The sequence below is a fragment of the Macaca nemestrina genome, chromosome 3 (assembly GCF_043159975.1).
Source record: "Macaca nemestrina isolate mMacNem1 chromosome 3, mMacNem.hap1, whole genome shotgun sequence".
Lineage (NCBI taxonomy): Eukaryota > Metazoa > Chordata > Mammalia > Primates > Cercopithecidae > Macaca > Macaca nemestrina.
In genome coordinates, this window is record NC_092127.1 from 50,426,015 (window position 1) to 50,445,681 (window position 19,667).

Sequence of the window (19,667 nt, forward strand, 5' to 3'; positions counted from 1 at the left end):
CCAGCTACTTGGGAGGCTAAGGCAGGAGAATCACTTGAACCTGGGAGGCGGAGGTTGCAGTGAGCAGAGATTGCGCCACTGTACTCCATCCAGCCTGGGTGACAGAGCAAGACTCCATCAAAAAAATAAATAAAAAATAAAATTGTATAGTCCATTTGGAAGGCAGCTATGCTCACCACTAGTCCATTTGTATATATATCATAAAACCAATAAAAGATTTTTAGTCACTTAAAAAGGAGGGGAAACAATTTTCATATACAAATTCCCAGAGCACTGCTTGAATAATTAAGGCACATAAAAAAAAAAAAAAAAAAAGAATATGTTGCATATAATTGGGCAGGTTGGTTCTAGGCCAAGAGAGCAAAATACATTTACTTTCTCTCCTTCCTAAGATCTTGAAGAAATAAAGTACCTATACTTAATTTTTTTTTTTTTTTCAGACGGAGTCTCACTCTGTTGCCCAGGCTGGAGTGCAATGGCACCATCTCGGCTCACTGAAACCTCTGCCTCCTGGGTTCAAGCAATTCTCCTCCCTCAGCCTCATGAGTAGCTGCTGGGATTACAGGCACCTGCCACCATGCCCGGCTAATTTTTAGTAGAGACAGGGTTTCACCATCCTGGCCAGGCTGGTCTAGAACTCCCAACCTCAGGCGATCTGCCCGCCTCAGCCTCCCAAAGTGCTGGGATTACAGGTGTGAGCCACTACACCCAGCCTATTTAAAATTTTTTAAAGAATGCATCAATAACACTGGAAAACAAGAAGGGATGCATGACATCAATAGAGCAAAAACTTGGAGGAATTCCAAAAAGACAGAAACAAGGTTGAATTAACAAAAACCAGAGTGAAGGAAGGGGCAGTACAAGTTACCAAAGGTAAATGTGGTTTTCCCAAGAGCACCTTGAAAAAACTCCAAGCTGAATCAACAAATAGAAAGGGCAGGAGAGGCTGAGGGGGTAACTGTTAGGGCAATTCAAGAATGAAAGTGAACAGTGGCACTAGTTACACGCGTCCCCTCTCTCACAGACAAAGCTGGGAAGGGTGGCTTTCGCATGCTCCATCGAACCAAAGAATACTCCAAAGCAAATGAGCGATAGCTTTAGAATGGCTTGCAAGGGTGAATGGACCTGAAAGAGAAGCAGACCAGATCAGGAGCTAACTCTGAACCTCTAGGACAGTCTTAAAAAGCGGGGGAGGGGTTGGACTGAAGAACACAGAAGGAAACCCTCCTTTCTTTGGCAAAGGCAGTAGTTGCCAGCCTGCTCCCTCTCATGCATTCAACAAGGGAGCCTGGCTGCCCACTCTCCAGATTACCTTTCCATTCAGAACATGCGAACTGGCTGGGCACGGTGGCTCACACCTGTAATCCCAGTATTTTGGGATGCTGAGATGGGCGGATAACTTGAGCTCAGCAGTTGAGACCAGCCTGGCCTACATGGGGAAAACCTGTCTTTACTAAAAATACAGTAACTGTTGTATTATTGGGCCAGGTATGGTGGTGCATGCCTGTGGTGCCAGCTACTTGGGAGGCTGGGGTGGGAGGAGTGCTTGAACCGGGTTGATGGAGGCTGCAGTGAGCGGAGATCACGGTACAGCACTCCAGCCTGAGTGACAAAGAGAGACCCCATCTCAAAAAACAAACAAACAAAACAACAGGCAAACTCCCCTCCTCTCCAGGAAAGAGGCCTAAAGGAGAAACAGGCACACACATCTTGATATATTTAAAGTACAAGAGACATTATAGACACAAAACAGGCTTCTATGAAAAAAAGGAGCAATTAAACAACTAGAAATGTCTAGGAATTTAAAATGACTGCAGAACAAAAATTTTCAGAAAATCTCATGAAACAGAGAAGAGATAAAAACACTAAAACATGAATGGAGGCCTGGCTTGGTGCCTCATGCTTGTAATCCAGTGCTTTGGGAGGCAGAGGCAGAAGGACTGCTTGAGCCCAGGAGTTTGAGACCAGTCTGAGCTGAGACCCGTCTCTACAAAAAAATAAAAGTAGGCAGACGTGGTGGAGCACACCTATAGTCCCAGCTACTCCAGAGGCTGAGGTGGGAGGATCACTTGAGCCCAGGAGTTAGAGGTTACAGTGAGCTATGATCACACCAGTGCACTCCAGCCTGGGTGACAAAGTGGAGACGGTCTCTAAAATAATTAAAAAAAAAAAAAAAGGATGAATAGACACGGAGGATAGATCCACATGGCCAACAATCTAACAGGAGTTCAAGAACCTGAGAACAAGAGACAATACAGTGGACAAAATAACCCGAGAAATGATACTAACTTTTCACGTGCTAAGGCATGCATTTCAATTGCATGGGCGCATCAGATGCTGAGACATTTATCCTGATGGAACTTTTGAATACCAAAGATAAGGACATCTTGTAAGCCTCTACAGATAATCAGTACTCACAATGGTCTTTAAAAGTTCAGAGGCAAGGCCGGGCGTGGTGGCTCATGCCTGTAATGCCGAGGTAGGCAGATCACCTGAGGTCAGGAGTTCGAGACAAGCCTGACCAACATGGCAAAACCCTAAGTCTCTACTAAAAATACAAAAGACTAGCTGGGCGTGGTGGCAGGCGCCTGTAATCCCCAGCTACTCAGGAGGCTGAGGCAGGAGAATTGCTTGAACCCAGGAGACGGAGGTTGCAGTGAACAGAGATTGCGCCATCGCACTCCAGCTTGGGTAACAGAGCAAGACTCTATCTCAAAAAATAAAATAATATTAAATTAAAATTTAAAAATCAGATTAAAAACACTGTCATAAAACTATTTCCAAACATAATTTCAGAACCACCTGAAAGAGAAACTAATTCTAGAAATAAGTCTCAGTGAGTCTATTTGACCTACAAGATTTGAAAGATAAACATTTTCCTTCAGCAGAACTTCAATGATAGTTAGCATCCATAAAAGCAAAACACACAAGAGGAAATAGAAAAGTATTATATCCCAGGTATTATTAGAATCTGCAGTGTAACTTACTTTGTACCCTGTACTAGACAAGATATTTGGACTTACAAGCATATTTGCAGACCGGCAAACTGAGCTGTTTAGGTACTGGAACCTCAAGAGTTGGAGGAAAGATAGAAAAGGGAAAGGAAGACAGCTGGAGAGGATGCAACAAGACCAAGAAACTTCCCAGATATCCTTCCAGAACAATTCTGATTGTCACTTCGGATGCGTCAGAACTTTTTTTTTTTTTTTTTTAGATGGAGTCTCGCAGTTGCCCAGGCTGGAGTGTAGTGGTGCAATCTCAGCTCGCTGCAACCTCACCTCCTGGGTTCAAGCAATTCTCCTGCCTCAGCCTCCCGAGTAGCTGGGATTACAGGCACACACCACTAACATCTGGCTAATTTTTACATAAAGACAGGGTTTTGCCATGTTGCCCAGGCTGGTCTCGAACTCCTAACCTTAAGTGATCCCCCCTCTCCTTGGCCTCCCAAAGTGCTGACGTGAGCCACTGTACCCGGCCGGCATCATAACTTCTAAGCACTTATTTTCATGGACTTGCCAAGAGCTCAAGAGCAGCCTGGGCAACAGTGAGACCCCGTCTCTACAATAAATAAAATAAAAATGTTCCTTTCTGCACAACTCTCCACAATCCAACAGTGGTCTCTAACTTTTGAAGACAGGAGAATCGCATCAATGCATTGAGAAACTTAGAACAGGCTTCTAAACATTTAGTAAAACGAGCCTCCTCAGGTGTCCGCCTGTGTTTTCAGTATATGGCTGGTGTCTACCCGGGGCCTACGTCAGAATCAGCAGATGCTCAGGCCCCACTTGGAGATATTAAAATCCAGAAGATCTGAATGGGGCCCATGCATTTTTTGTCTATACTGGAAGGAGAAAAAAATGGTTATAGGGACATTCAAATTGGATGGTACCAATTTTGTTTAGCCTTCTTTCCCCTGGGCACTGTTGCCCACATCGCTGACACGGAATTCTTGCTAAGTATTAATATATGATTCAAGTGCTGCTTTGAGGCCACATAGGGCCAGAGGACAGCTAAGGTTTTCACTTGAGGTCTCACTCCCTCCGTGGGAAGGCTGATTTTCTCCCATTCTAAGAATAACGATAGGCCGGGCGCGGTGGCTCAAGCCTGTAATCCCAGCACCTTGGGAGGCCGAGACGGGCGGATCACGAGGTCAGGAGATCGAGACCATCCTGGCTAACACAGTGAAACCCCGTCTCTACTAAAAAATACAAAAAACTAGCCGGGCGAGGTGGCGGGCGCCTGTAGTCCCAGCTACTCGGGAGGCTGAGGCAGGAGAATGGCGTAAACCCGGGAGGCGGAGCTTGCAGTGAGCCGAGATCGCGCCACTGCACTCCAGCCTGGGTGACAGAGCCAGACTCCGTCTCAAAAAAAAAAAAAAAAAAAAAGAATAACGATAAATAAAAAGTATCTTAGCTGCTTTCCACGAAAGTCCAAACAGGTTTACTATGAGGCTAAACACCCATGCACACTGTCCTTCAAGTTTCTAAGTATTTACTGAAGTATAACCACCACTTAAGTGGCTATCAAAGCCCTATAAACTCTGATTAGTCACCAGTGACTCCTGACAGCAAATACAGATGCTGTATCTCCCTTCCTAACTCCAAGAAGCCAGAACACAATTGCCTCCCTTTTAGTAAACATTATAGAAACCTCCTTGATTATCCCACTCTGTAAGTTATACGACTACATGGATACACACTCCCATTATAATGTCAGTCTCAAGTTTCCTCTCACTGAACTTTTCATTAATATGCAAATTTCTTCCCTTTTCTTTCTTTTTTTTTTTTTTTGAGATGGAGTTTCACACTTATCGCCCAAGCTGGAGTGCAACGGTGCGATCTCGGCTCACCACAACCTCCACCGGGTTCAAGCAATTCTCCTGTCTCAGCCTCCTGAGGAGCTGGGATTACAGGCATGCGCCACCACGCTCGGCTTATTTTGTATTTTTAGTAGAGATAGGGTTTGTCCATGTTGGTCAGGCTGGTCTCTAACTCCCGACCTCAGGTGATTCACCTGCCTTGGCCTCCCAAAGTGCTGGGATTACAGGCGTGAGCCACTGCGCCCTGGAATTTCTTCCCTTTGGAATTTCTTCCCTTTCTTAAAAGCTGCTTTTGGCAGGGCGTGATGGCTCATGCCTGTAATCCCAGTACTTTTGGGAGGCTGAGGTGGGAGGATTGTTTGAGCCCAGGATTGAGACCAGCTGGGGCAACATGGCAAAACCGTCTCGACAAAATATACAAATTTGTTTTAAAGCTGCTTTTGTTGGGGGTCAACGTTCTTGCTCAGGGGTCTCTTGAATTGCCTTAGGCCCCAAGCTCAAAGATTCTTTTTTTTAGAGACAGAGTATTGCTCCTACTCTATCACCCAGGCTGGAGTGCAATGGTGCAATCTCGGCTCACTGACACCTCCTCCTCCCGGGTTCAAGTGATTCTCCTGCCTCAGCTTCCCAAGCAGCTGGGATGTACAGGTGTGCACCACTACACTTGGCTTTTTTTTTTTTTTTTTTAAATTTTAGTACAGACAGGGTTTCACCACGTTGCCCAGGCTGGTCTTGAACGCCTGAGTTCAAGTGATTCGTGCCTCGGCCTCCCAAAGTGCTGGGATTACAGGCATGAACCACTGTGCCCAGCCAAAGGTCTTCAGGCTCTTCCAGAATCCTCTCCAGAGCTTCTCAAGCTTTCCAGGAATAAGTACCTTTGGGGAAAGGAGGGGCAGAGCTCATGAATACTCCCTAATCTTTTTGGAAGAATCCCCTGGGGCACTTGTTAAATATGTACTCCACCAGACTTCTCCACAGGAAACTGATTCAAGATGGGTGAAAGACCAGAAATCTGCATTTTAACAAGTGTCCCAAAGGATTCTGATTATACCTCTTTTCCTAAGATGCCTGCCACAGCTCCTGCATGCTCCACCTTCTTCCAGGCAGTGTGTGGTCTTCTCTGCCTAGCCCCCTCACCCTGCAACCTGTCCCCTTCCAAAGCACCCTCCTTTTTCACCTAATTCAAAGCAAAGCGTTTCTTGACAAATTCAGCCATACCGATTTCTCTTCCAACTCCCGCTGCAATTAGTCATGTCGCATTTTACATGTACTGTTCAATAAAGCTTGTGGATAAATTGCTATCAATTCATCTTATTTGTTCTAAGTAAAGTCTAGTGTTGAGACAGCAAGCAAGGTTAAATGATTTGCAAATGTTAAGTGTGTGGAATGTGAATCTGGAGCCATGGTTATTAATCCCAAAGAACCCCAGTTCACCATATTTAAACTGTTGCCGTTGAATCCTAACAGAAAAATCATACATTAGTTTTCCCACAAGGAAAGCAATTTATTCCATAGCAGCTTGATACTTACAAGCTTTCCCATTTCTTCTCTCATCAGCAGTTTACTCACATAGTTAAAGGACATATTAAATAAAGCTGCCTTCTCAAATGAGTTGGTGGCATTTGCCTTTAAAATTGTACCATGAAAAAAGCAAATGTTCTAATGGTAGAGAACAGTAGCTCAGCCAACTCTTCATTCTCTGAGGAGGGATGTGGAGGATAGCATTTATAAACCCACGGATGACTTCCAACTGCGTTTGTTTCATCCAGTACAGTAACTGTGGCAACTGCTACTTCTTATGGGGGCTGCTATCCTTGCGAAAAGAAAGCCAAACACCGAGATCATCCCCAAGGTCACCTTTTAATTCTAAAAACCTGGAATCTGATAACTCCAAAGGGACTGTACTTATCTTCCCAATAACCACCAACTGCCAAGGGGCATTAAGTTATGCAGGAACTGACTAGCAAATGTGGACAGGTGTTGGGACTCACCACTCCCCATCAAAAGGCTCAGGAGTGGAGAGGAGTTTTGGGCTCCTTAAATGTCTCTCTCACATATGGGTGCCAGATGTCCAAATTTGAGGGCATAGAATAACAATCTGGAGTTATTCTTTTTGTCATTTCATTTGGTTATGTGGAATCCAGGACCCATCATGAATGACTCAGACTTAATAGGTCTATAGTAGGATCTAAGAATCTGCATTTTAAAAATGCACTTAATAGGCTGGGCGCAGTGGCTCATGCCTGTCATCCCAGCACTTTGGAAGGCAAAGGCAGGTGGATCACCAGAGCTGATGAGAGAGCCTAGGCAACGTGTTGAAATCCCGTTCCTACTAAAAATACAAAAATTAGCCCAGCACAGTGGTGTGTCTGTAGTCACAGCTACTCCGGAGGCTGAGACAGGAGAATTGCTTGAGCCTGGGAGGTGGAGTTTGCAGTGAGCAGAGGTGGTGCCACTACACTCCAGCCTGGGCAACAGTGCGAGACCTTGTCTCAAAAAAAATTAAAATTAAAATTAAAAAGTACTTAGTGCTGGCTCTGAGGCTCTTTGGAAAACAATGTCCATTTTGCAAAGTGCCTCTTCTCTCACCCTTCCTCATCTGTGTCTCATGCCTTTCTGCATTTATGCCTGCTTTTTCCAAACAAAATGCTTTATAGTAATCTCTTCCAATACTAACCATGCTTCAAGAGCCAGCTGAAATGCCATCCACTTCTAGAAGCCTAAAAGGGACTTCCTGCTTTCCTGCACCCTTGTGCCATTTCCAAGTCCAGAGAATAAAAGGTGTTTCATTTCATTAAACAGCCATTTCTTTGTGCAAATCTCATCTCTTACTGGGCAGTAAACTCCTTAGGGACTGACTAAAAAGCTCATGTTCTTTTTAGCTCCTATAATAAAGCACCTACATTGTGTGAGACATTCTGTAAAGATCTGGAATGAGTGAACAAGCAATGAATGAATCAATGCACGCACATGTTTCTTCCAACAAGCCGAAGCTAAAACTGCATGATACAGGAAAAATGTCTAGACTTTACAGTAACTGCCTACAAAAGTTTAAGTACCATAAAGTCCTTCAATTTCCTAATCTGTAAAACTAGGGGGTTTCAGGAGATTTCTTAAAAGAAGTTCATTCAACACTTTGAGTCAAAAGCCCAACATTCCAATCTGACCTGATATTTATTACTCAGATAACAGTAATTGCTCAGATAACACAGCCATCTCTATCTGTTTTACACAAGCTAACTGTATTCCCAAGAGGCACCTACTAACCCTGCCTCTGAGACTGAGGGAATTTAAGATAAAAGCTGGTACAAAAGACATCATCTCGTTTTCTTTTACTTTTCCTACCTCAAACCTAACAATGTAGTTCTTAAAATTTCCAGCAAGAAAAAAGTTATCAGGTGGTATACCCATTCTGGCAGTTATTTCACAATGTGCCACATTCCTACGAAACTGGGGGTGGGGGTGGGGAATCTAACTGTCAAGTTTATTCTAAGGAACAATATAGTTCAGAGTCTCCAGCAACCAATTCAACATCCTAATTTTACAACTAAGTTGGGCGTGGTTGGCTTCCACCTGCAAATCTCCACTACTCCAGAGTCTGAGGATAGCCTGAGGCCAGGAGTTTGATACTAGTTTGGGAAATATCTAAACATCCGCCAGCAATGCAAATAGAGTTTAAAGTACTGGCTTCAATCACATTCCAGATAATCGTTTTATATATATATATATATAATATATTATATATTATATATATATATAATATATATATATATAAAACGATTATATATATATGATGCATATATATATATGCATTTTTAAATTTTTATTAATTTTATTTTGAGACGGAGTTTCACTCTTGTCGCCAAGGCTGGAGTGCAATGGTGCGATCTCCAGAGGTTCACTGCAACCTCTGCCTCCCGGGTTTAAGCGATTCTCCTGCCTCAGCCTCTTAGCTGGGATATTACAGGCGAGTGCCACCACGCCCACACCCGTTGGCCAGGATGGTCACGAACTCCTGACCTCAGGTGATCCAGCCGCCTCGGCCTCCCACGGTGCTGGATCACAGGCGTGAGCCACCACGCCCGGCCTATTTTTAAAACTTTATAGGCCGGGCGCGGTGGCTCACGCTTGTAATCCCAGCACTTTGGAAGGCGGAAGCGGGCGGATCACCTGGGTTCGGGAGTTCGAGGCCAGCCTGACCAACATGGAGAAACCCCATCTCTACTAAAAATACAAAAATTAGCCAGGCGTGGTGGCACATGCCTGTAATCCCAGTTACTCGGGAGGCTTAGGCAGGAGAATTGCTTGAACCCGGAGACGGAGGTTGCGGTGAGCCAAGATCGCGCCATTTCACTCCAGCCTGGGCAACAAGAGCAAAATTCCCTCTCGGAAAAAAAAAAAAAAATGCTATGTATTGCCTAGTTTTGAAAGAAAAAACTTATCAATGTTAAAAGTATAATTAATTTGTATGCAATTTGTGGCCACGGTAATGTGTGCCCAGGCAGAAACGGAGGTGGCTAAAAAGGGGAAAAAAAAGGGTAATTACTATGATGTATAAAAACAGCTGTTGGTGAAACTAAGGCCTCACTTTTACAAGATCTTAGGTACACAGGACACAAAATTATGTTAAGTATTAAGAGTTGAAGTCAGGCCGGGCGCGGTGGCTCACGCCTGTAATCCCAGCACTTTGGGAGGCCGAGGCGGGCGGATCACGAGGTCAGGAGATCGAGACCATCCTGGCTAACACGGTGAAACCCCGTCTCTACTAAAAATGCAAAAAATTAGCCGGGCGAGGCGGCGGGCGCCTGTAGTCCCAGCTACTCGGGAGGCTGAGGCAGGAGAATGGCGTAAACCCGGGAGGCGGAGCTTGCAGTGAGCCGAGATCGCGCCATTGCACTCCAGCCTGGGCGACCAGCGAGACTCTGTCTCAAAAAAAAAAAAAAAAAAAAAAAAAAAAAAAAATGAGTTGAAGTCTCCAAAAAAGAAAAAAAAATCCAAAGAAACGTAAAATGACCGGGTGCGATGGCTCGCGCCTGTAATCCCAGCACTTTGGGAGGCTGAGGTGAGTGGATCACGAGGTCAGGAGTTCAAGACCAGCCTGGCCAAAATGGTGAAACCCCGTCTCTACTAAATATACAAAAATTAGCTAGGCGTGGTGGCGGGCGCCTGTAATCCCAGCTAGTCGGGAGGCTGAGGCAGGAGAATCGCTTGAACCCGGGAGGCGGAGGTTGCGGTGAGCCGGTATCCTGCCACTGCACTCCAGCCTGGGTGACAGAGTGAGACTCCGTCTCAAAACAAAAAAAAAAAAAAAAAAGAAAAAGAAACGTTAAATGAATCAATGTGTTATCACGACTTTAAAAACTTAATATCTAGACCACGAAAGCCATATGAACAAATAAGCATCATTTAGATTTTTTTCCATAAAAATTTCCGTTAATTTCCGTGCAATAAAAAGTGTAACCAAAATAGTAACTCGTAGCCTCGGAAGGGGGAAATTTAACGTAGGTCAAGAGCAAGAAATTCTGAAAGCACGGCCTCCAAGGGTCAAGCGAGAACCTGAATACAGCCTCCCATTTCTTACCAGCTTTGATGCAAGCCCCAGGCAAGTCGGGGGACAGGGAAAGAGGAAAAAGGGAACAGAGAAGGTTGCTCCGGGAAGGTTTCAGGCCAGATCCCACGAACTGCAGCCCCGGGCTTCCCATTCATTCCGCGCTGTCTCCAGGTGGCGGCCGAGCGTTGGCGGCCGTGGCGTTCTCCGCCCAGAAATGGGGTGCACTCACCTGTTCGGGAACACGACCTCGCGGCGCCCGAGGCCGCCGAGACCGCCGCCAGCAGCCTGGGGGATGCGGGCCTGGGAGCAGACGCCGGCGGGGAAAACGGGCGGCGCAGCCCTGGGGCGGGCAGGCGGCGCAGGCCGGGCGCGTCCCTCTGCAGCAGGGCCGAGCAGAGTCGCCGCGGACTATGAAACATGCCGGGCACCGCCGCCACCAACGCGGAGCCCGGCTGGGGCCGAGGGCAGCGAGTCGAGCCGACTGTCCGAGCAGTCTGGGCGGATGCTCCCAGTCTCCTTCTCGCGCGGCGCAGGTCCTGAGGAAATCCCGGGCAGCAGAGCCGGAGAGGGAGGCGCCAGAGCGCTGCGTCGGCACCGTCTGCTGTGAGACCTGGCGAGAGCTGCAGGCCGCTCGGCTAGCGCTGCGCGCTGACAAAGCGGGCGCTACCAAGTGTGAGGTGGAGGGGGATCCGCGGGACCCGGCCACTGCGCGGCCACGCCGGGCTCCCTCGACCCGGCGTAATCCTGTTTTAAAAGGAAGCAGAGCTTAGGCTGATTTATCGGGTAGAATCTGTAGGCGGTCTAAAGTAAGAGATATCCGTTGAAGCAGTTCTGAAGCAAAAAGCGTCCCCTTCCGCTGGCCAGCATGGAAACGCCCACAGGCTGGGAATCCCGAGACAGTTCCAGGGCTGTGGCCCAGGGGACACGTGTCTGTCAGAGATGCAGACGGCGTCCGTGTGTGCATGCGCGGGTCTGTGTGGATACAGCAAAAGTCGTCCGCCTCCGACCCCCTCGGCAGGATGTGTTGCGTTAAACGACATTAAGCACAATAAAGCACCGACTATGTGCGAGGCGACGGTGATTAAAGCAGCGTCCCTTTCCTCAGAGGTGTTACACTTAGGCAAAGGGAGCAGAAGAAGGTGGCAAGGGAAATCAGATCAGAAAGCTCTACAAGGTAGACTGAGATTAGTGCCACAAGATGCCAAAGATTGGCGATAGAGATGACAACAGGCCCGGGATCTCTAGAAGGTACATTAGAAGGATTGGCATTTGAGTTGGCCTATGACGTGAAGGTCTAGAATTTACCCACGTGAAACTTTGGTGGGGGCGGTGGTGAATTATAAATGAAAAAAGTAAATAAGGGTGTATTTGGGGAAACAACCTTTAGTCATTCATGTAAGATGGAAGCTAAGGAGTAAGAGGACAGATGCGTGGATAGGTTGTAGTGTAGAAGGAGGGGGATTATAGTAGGCTTAACTCGGTAGATAGCTTCGAGCCGTTGACGTTTTGTAAGCTGGGCAAGGATATGGTCAGGGCTGTGCTTTAATTGGAAATCACATGTCTCTGGTTCATGAAAAGGCAGAAAGGAAATCAGCTGAGATAACAGATACTGTAGATCTGCATCAGGTTACTGTTACTGGAAAAGAAAGGATGGAAGAAACATCTCAGATAGGCTGGGCAGGAAATGATGACTAATCAGGAATAGAAATGGGATGAGGGGGAGGGAAAACCCAAGACTGGATTCTTCTCTGAATGATTCATGAGTTAGAAATGTATTCTGTTGGTTTTCCCATGATTTTACTGATTCCCCTGTGTTGTGGAATTGCAAACTTTTCATCACAGGAATATTCTAAATATTCTTCAGACCTAGAGGTGTCTAACTCCTAGAGGGTGTGGACAGATCAACTGGCACAAGCTGATTACAACTTCTGGCAGATAAGCTCCTTGGAAGTCATTAAAGCCTCAATTTCAGTTTCCTTATCTATAAAACATAGAATCACACCTTAGTCATTAGGTGAAGTAAAAGGTGATAATAAGCTACTCTGGGCACACTGCCTACGGGGTAGCCCTGCTCCACAAGGAGTAGTACTTGTAAAAAGAAAATTTTTTTTAAGGTGATAGTAAAATTAGCCTATGAAAAGTGTTTTGCAAATATAGCAAAATGTTGATTTTGAATCTAGGTAGTGGGTATATATGGGTATAGGGACCATGGGAAAAATGTTCCCTTTGCCCTCTGAAGTTCACTGAAAAATCATCTCACAAAAGGCAGATTAATGGGAGAGAAGGCATATGCATTTATTAACGTGTGCATAGGGAGAAACACATGCCCGACGGGGTTCAGAAGCTTGTCTACCATCCTGGCAAACAGACTTGGGGAGAGAGGAGCAGAGGCATTGTGTTGAGGGGATGACTAGGGAAAGTGAATGGATCAGGGCATAGGGATGAACTTGCACATTATCTTGTGAAAGGGTCTTTTCGGGTGGTTACATTTTTGGTCTTACAGAGAGGGGAAGAAAAAACAATTGTTCCTTTTGGTGGGTCTGGATCGTAGCCAGATAAAGGAACTTCAACTTCATCCTGTGCTTTGGGAGAGATGGTGCAGGGCAGTGAGGTCAGAGAGACCTTGAGGCTTCCATTCAACATGTCAAAGCCCCACATTTTGGGGTATCGGTTTCTGAGTCCCAACACGAGTGTTCACTTACAATTATTTTTCCTCCATATATTTGGAGATTTTCATAATAAAATGTTGGGGGAAAGTGCTTTGAAAAATGAAAGATACTGTTCAAATATAAACTGTCACTATTTAAATAGATCCAAAGAGCATGCTATCCTGAAAGTGCATCGTAGTTTTTATTTTTATTTGTTTATTTATTCGAGACGGAGTCTTGCTCTGTTGCCCAGGCTGGAGTGCAGTGGCATGATCACGGCTCACTGCAACTTCTGCCTCCCGGGTTCCAGCCATTCTCCTCCCTCAGCCTCCCAAGTAGCTCTGGCTACAGGCACGTGCCACCATGCCTGGCTAATTTTTGTATTTTTTAGTAGAGACAGGGTTTCATCATATTGGCCATGCTGGTCTCAAACTCCTGACCTCAGGTGATCCCCTTGCCTTGGTCTCCCAAAGTGCTGGGATTGCAGGCATAAGCCACCGTGCTCGGCCTGAATAATATTTTTTATAATATATTAAACACTAAGCAATCAGAAAGACAAAAATTAAAACTTATTCCCTTGAAAATTTATTCAGTTAACATTTGTTGAATATACATTATGTGCCAGGCTCTATATTAGAGCATATAAAAATAAATTGAACAAAATCTATTGACAGTTTAGGGGGTAAGACATTGTATAAACAAAAATATTTGTAATTATCTACTAATAAATACAGAATCACTATATGGACAAAGTATTGTGGGAACAGAGAAGAGGAAATGTTACTGGAAAGGGTCACAATCCAGACCCCAAAAGAGGGTTCTTGGATCTTGCACAAGAAAGAATTCAGGACAAGCCCATAAAGTGAAACCAAGTTTATTAGAGAAGTAAAGAAATAAAAGAATGGTTACTCCATAGGCAGAGCAGCACTGAGGGCTACTGATGGCTTTTTCTTTTTCTTTTTTTTTTTTAATTGAGCTGAAGTCTCGCTGTCACCCAGGCTGGAGTGCAATGGCATGATCTCGGCTCACTGCAACCTCCACCTCCCGGGTTCAAGCGATTCTCCTCCCTCAGCCCACGGAGTAGCTGGGATTACAGACGCGTGCCACCGCACCCAGTTAATTTTTTAATTTTTATTTTTAGTAGAGATGGTGTTTCGCCATGTAGGCCAGGCTGGTCTCAAACTCATGATCTCAAGTGATCCATCTGCCTCCCAAAGTGCTGGGATTGCAGGCGTGAGCCACTGCGCCCAGCCTTGTTGGCTATTTTTATGGCTATTTCTTGATTACATGCTAACTATGGAGAGGGTTATTCGAAAATTTTCTAGGAAAGGGGCAAGGATTTCCCAGGACCGAGGATTTCTCCACCTTTTAGACTACATAGGATAACTCCTGGATGTTGCTGTGACATTTGTAAACGGTCATGGCACTGGTGGGAGTGTCTTTTATCATGCTAATGCATTATAATTAGTGTACAATAAACAGTGAGAACAACTAGAGGTTGTTCTCATCACCATCTTGGTTGTTGTGGGTTTTGGCTGGTTTCTTTTTTTTTTTTCTTTTGAGACAGAGTCTCGCTTTGTCACCCAGGCTGGAGTGCAACGGCACGGTCTTGACTCACTGCAACCTCCGCCTCCCAGGTTCCAGTGATTCTCCTGCCTCAGCCTCCCGAGTAGTTAGGACTATAGGCGCATGCCACCACACCTGGCTAAATTTGTTTTTATTTTTCTTTCTTTTTTGAGACGGAGTCTCACTGTGTCTTGAGTCTCGCTGTGTCGCTGGAGTGCGGTGGGGAGATCTCGGCTCACTGCAACCTCCGCCTCACGGGTTCAAGCAATTATCTGCCACAGTCTCCTGAGTAGCTGGGATTACAAGTGCCCATCACCACACCCGGCTAATTTTTTTATATTTTTGGTAGAGGCGGGGTTTCAGCATCTTGGCCAGGCTGGTCTTGACCTCCTGACCTCGTGATCCACCCGCCTCAGCCTCCCAAAGTGATGGGATTACAGGCGTGAGCCACCGCGCCCGGCCGGTATATTTTTTAGTAGAGACTGAGTTTCTCCATGTTGGCCAGGATGGTCTCGAACTACTGACCTCGTGATCTGTCTGCTGAGCCACCGTGCCTGGCCAGCTGGTTTCTTTATCACATCCTGTTTCATCAGCTGAGTCTTTATGATCTATATCTTGTGCTGACCTTCTAACTCATCCTGTGACTAGGAATACCTAACCTGGCAATACAGCCCAGTAGGTCTCAGCCTGTATTCAAAATGGAGTTGCTCTGGCTCCAACACCTGTGACAGAAATAACTAATTGCCTAGAGAAGTCAGGAGAGGTGTTTTGAACAAAGTGACTATCAAGTGGAAAGATATCACAGAGGATATCCACAGAGAAGAGAACACTAAGGTGAGGAAAGAAGGCGTGTTCCAGGAACAGCAAGTACTACCATTTGATAAGGATTGAGTGTGGGATATCCATAGGGAGTGGCAGCAGATGAGGTGGAAGCTGTGGGCAAGAACCTAAGGTGACGGGTTTGAGAGGAGTTTGGACTTTCATCCTAGAGACTCACTGAAAGGCTAAACAGAGAGGTTGCATTTTTGAAGGATCATTGGATCATTCTGCCAGCCGTGTTGAAAATGGGTTAAGGACAGTGAAGATAAGGAAGAGTGTATACAGGTTCAGAATCTCTGGAGATGGGGCAGGGTATGTAATGGTTATTTGTTTGTTTATTATTTAATTTTTTGAGAGACCTCACTTTGTAATCTAGGCTGGAGTGCAGTGGTGCAATGATAGCTCACTGTAACCTCAAACCCATAGGCTCAACCGATTCTCCTGCCTCAGCCTCCCAAGCAGCTGGGACTAAGGGCATGCACCATCATGCCCAAATGATTTTTTAAATTTTCTGTAGAGATGGGGTCTTGCTGTGTTGCCCAGGCTGGTCTCAAACTCTTGGCCTCCAGCGATCATCCTGCCTTAACCTACCAAAGCATTAGGATTACAGGTGTGAGCCACCATGCTGGGCTTGTATGTTTCCTTAAGAACATTATACAGGTGGTTCTGATGCACATCCCTCTTCCTCCCTCAATGCCACCCCCCAAATAGATAAACTGGGGCAGGATGGTGAAAAGGAGATGGATTTAAGGACTGCGAAGGAGGCAGAAACCGTAGGGTTGAGTGACTTTGAATCTCGGGGCTGAGGCAGGAGATAATGGAATCTAGTGATGACTTTGGTAACTGATGGATAATGGAACCAAATGGAGACAACAGGTGGAGATGCTACTCTCAGGGGAAGATAGTGAGTTGATATGTAAACATATAATTGTGATGTGTCAATGGAACATACGGGTGGAGTCACTTTGTAAACAGTTGAAACTATGGGCCAGGCATGGTAGCTTATGCCTGTAATCCCAGCACTTTGGGAGATGAGGCTCAAGGATTACTTGAGGCCTGGAGTTTGAGACTAGCATGGGCAACATAGTGAGACCCTGTCTCAAATAAATAAATAAATAAATAGCCTAATGTGGTGATGTGCGCCTGTAGTCCCAGCTACTCAGGAGGCTGAGGCAAGAAGCTCCTTTGAGCCCAGGAGTTCCAGGCTGCAGTGAGCTACAGTCATGCCATTGCACTCCAGCTTGGGTGACAGTGCCAGAACCAGTCTCAATAAATAAATAAATAGACAAATACATAAATAAATAAGAATAAACCATTGCCCTAAAGTTCATAGCAGGGTGAGAGCCAAATTCTGTTGGGAGTTCAGTAATTGAAGCCATGACTAATGAGTTGACCCAGAAAAAGGTCTTTTAAGTGAAATCGAAAAAACGTTAGGGTTGAAAATCCTATGAAACTTGTACCTTTAAGGAGTTGGCAGAAAGGGAGAGAGACTTGAGACTTGGCCAGAGGAGAACAAGGAGAGATTGGTGTCTTGAGAGTACGAAAGGAAAATAAACTTGGGACCCCAGTTTACTCTGCCAAAAGAAAAAAATTAAGCTGAAAGCAAGAAACTGGCTTGCTTTTGTTCCTAAACAGATAGCTTTATCTTTTTTTTTTTTTTTTTGAGACAGAGTCTTGCTCTGTCACCCAGGCTGGAGTGCAGTGGCACAATCTCAGTTCACCACAACCTCCACCTCCCAGATTCAAGTGATTCTCCTCCCTCAGCCTCCCGAGTAGCTGGGATTACAGGAACCTGCCACCACACCTGGCTAATTTTGTATTTTTAGTAGAGACGGGGTTTCTCCATGTGGGTCAGGCTGGTCTGGAACTCCTGACCTCAGGTGATCCGCCCGCCTCGGCCTCCCAAAGTGCTGGGATTACAGGAATGAGTCGCCTCGCCCAGCCTCATTTTATCTTATGTAAAGTGCCCATTGACTGAGCGTGAGATTAATACATAATTGACCATTCCCCTCCCTGCTCCTTTTCTTTTGAAACATGTGGATTACTGTACCCTCCCTCTGTTCCCTGCAGCCCACATTTCCCCTTTAAATATTGAAGCCTTCAAAATCATCTTTGGAGAAAGGCACAGGCCACCGACTGTTTCTTTGATTCTGTTTTTAGGTCTTTTGGGATGTCCTTAACCTTGGTAAAATAAACTAGATTGATTGTGACCTGTCTCAGATACTTTTTGGTTTATAGGAGTAAGGAAACAGTTTCCAGATGGATGTAACAGTGATAAATTACCCCAAGAGGTCAAGATGGGGACTGAATCCCTTGGATTTGGTCATTTATTTATTTATTGAGACAGAATCCACTCTGTCGCCCAGGCTGGAGTGCAGAGGCTCACTGCAGCCTCTGCCTCCCAGGCTCAAGCAATTCTCATGCCTCAGCTTCCTGAGCAGCTGAGAGTACAGGCGTATGCCACCATGCCCAGCTAATTTTTTTTTTTTTGTATTTTTAGTAGAGACAGGGTTTCACCATGTTGGCCAGTCTGGTCTCAAACTTCCAGCTTCAGGTGATCCATCCACCTTGGTCTCTCAAAGTGCTGGGATTACAGGTATGAGCCACCATGCCTGGCCGGAAGTCTTTTTTTTTTTTTTTTTGAGACAGAGTTTCGCTCTTGTTGCCCAGACTGGAGTGCAATGGTGCAATCTCGGTTTACCACAACCTCCACCTCCCAGATTCAAGCGATTCTCCTGCTTCAGCCTCCTGAATAACTGGGATTACAGGCATGCGCCACCATGCCCGGCTAATTTTGTATCTTTAGTAGAGCCAGGGTTTCTCCATGTTGGTCAGGCTGGTCTCGAGCTCCTGACTTCAGGTGATCCTCCTACCTTGGCCTCCCGAAGTGCTGGGATTGCAGGCATGAGCCACCATGCCCAGCCCTGAAGGCCATTTTAACCTCAGTATGAATAGTTGTGGGTAGGGGCCCTGGTGCTGGAAATCAGAGTGCATTGGTTAATGAGGTGGAAAGGAAGGACACCAATCAAAGAACAATGAGGGAAAGAGCTAGGTAATTTTTTTTTTCTCATAAGATTGAAGCAACCTTATAATCGTCAGAAGGGTTTGTCCTGCCTGCTGCACAGATAAAACCAATTTACTGGGGCAACATTGTAGTAGAGTGTTTACTTGGCACAAAGCCAGCCCATGAGACTCAACTAAAGCTAACACTCAAATCAGTTTCCCTGAAGGCTCAGAGGTTCGGGTTTTTATGGACAATTTGTTGGGCAGGGGCTAGGGAATGACTGCTACTGATTGGCTGAGGATGAGATCATAGGGATGTGGAAAACAATCCTCCTGCACTGAGTCCGCCTCTCATGGGGCCAAAGGATCAGCTGAGTCATGAGTCATGAGTCCAGGTGGGGTCAGTCTGAAAAAAATCTTTAAAAACCAATCTTAGGTTCCACAATAGTGATGTTATCTATGGAAGTCACAAATCTTGTGATCTCTGGCCACATGATTCCTGGGCAGTAAGAGATTATAGAAACTACTCCTACATTTTAGTAGAACTCAGGTCCCTCCCATAATCCTATTTTTGTGGCCTTCACAACAGTAATCCTAGCATTTTGTGAGCCAAGGTGGGTGGATCACCTGAGGTCAGGAGTTCAAGACCAGCCTAGCCAATATGGTGAAACCCCATCTCTACTAAAAATACAAAAATTAGCTGAGGGTGGTGGCACTCACCTGTAATCCCAGCTACTTGGGAGGCTAAGGCAGAAGAATCGTATGAACCCAGGAGGTAGAGGCTGCAGTGAGCTGAGATTGTGCCACTGCACTCCAGCCTGGGCAACAGAGGAAGACTCTGTCTAAAAAAAAAAAAAAAAGAAAAAACAAAATTAAAGTCTTGCAAAGGCTGCTTTTGGTCCCTAAGCAAGGAGGGTGTTAGTTTTAGGGAGGGACTGTTATCATCCTTTCTTTCAAGTTAAATTATAAACTAAATTATTCCCAAGGTTAGCTAGGCCTATGCACAGAAATGACCAAGGACAGCTTGGAGGTCTGAAGCAAGATGGAGTCAACTATGTCAGATTTCTCTTATTGTCATAATTTTGCAAAGGCAATTTCAACCTTAAAATATTTATAAGTTGAGGAAAAGGAGCCAATAAACAGAAAAGGTACAGTTATTCTACTAATATTTTACAATTTTCAGCTTGTTGCAGTGAGCTATTATCAGCTACTGCACTCCAGCCTGGGTGACAGAGTGAGATCTTGTCTCAAAGAAAAGGAG

At 45.5% G+C, this 19,667-nt stretch overlaps 1 protein-coding gene across 1 annotated transcript in view; it reads right to left on the reverse strand.

The window, feature by feature from the left end:
• LOC105493258 (nocturnin) overlaps positions 1 to 10,975 on the reverse strand; it is a 32,496-nt gene extending 21,521 nt beyond the window's left edge. The window contains exon 1 of the mRNA XM_011760772.3: positions 10,600 to 10,975. Within this exon, the coding sequence (XP_011759074.1) occupies positions 10,600 to 10,789 (190 nt within the window). The 5' untranslated portion in view covers positions 10,790 to 10,975. The remainder of the gene's footprint in view (positions 1 to 10,599) is intronic.
• Between the last annotated feature and the right edge of the window lie 8,692 nt (positions 10,976 to 19,667).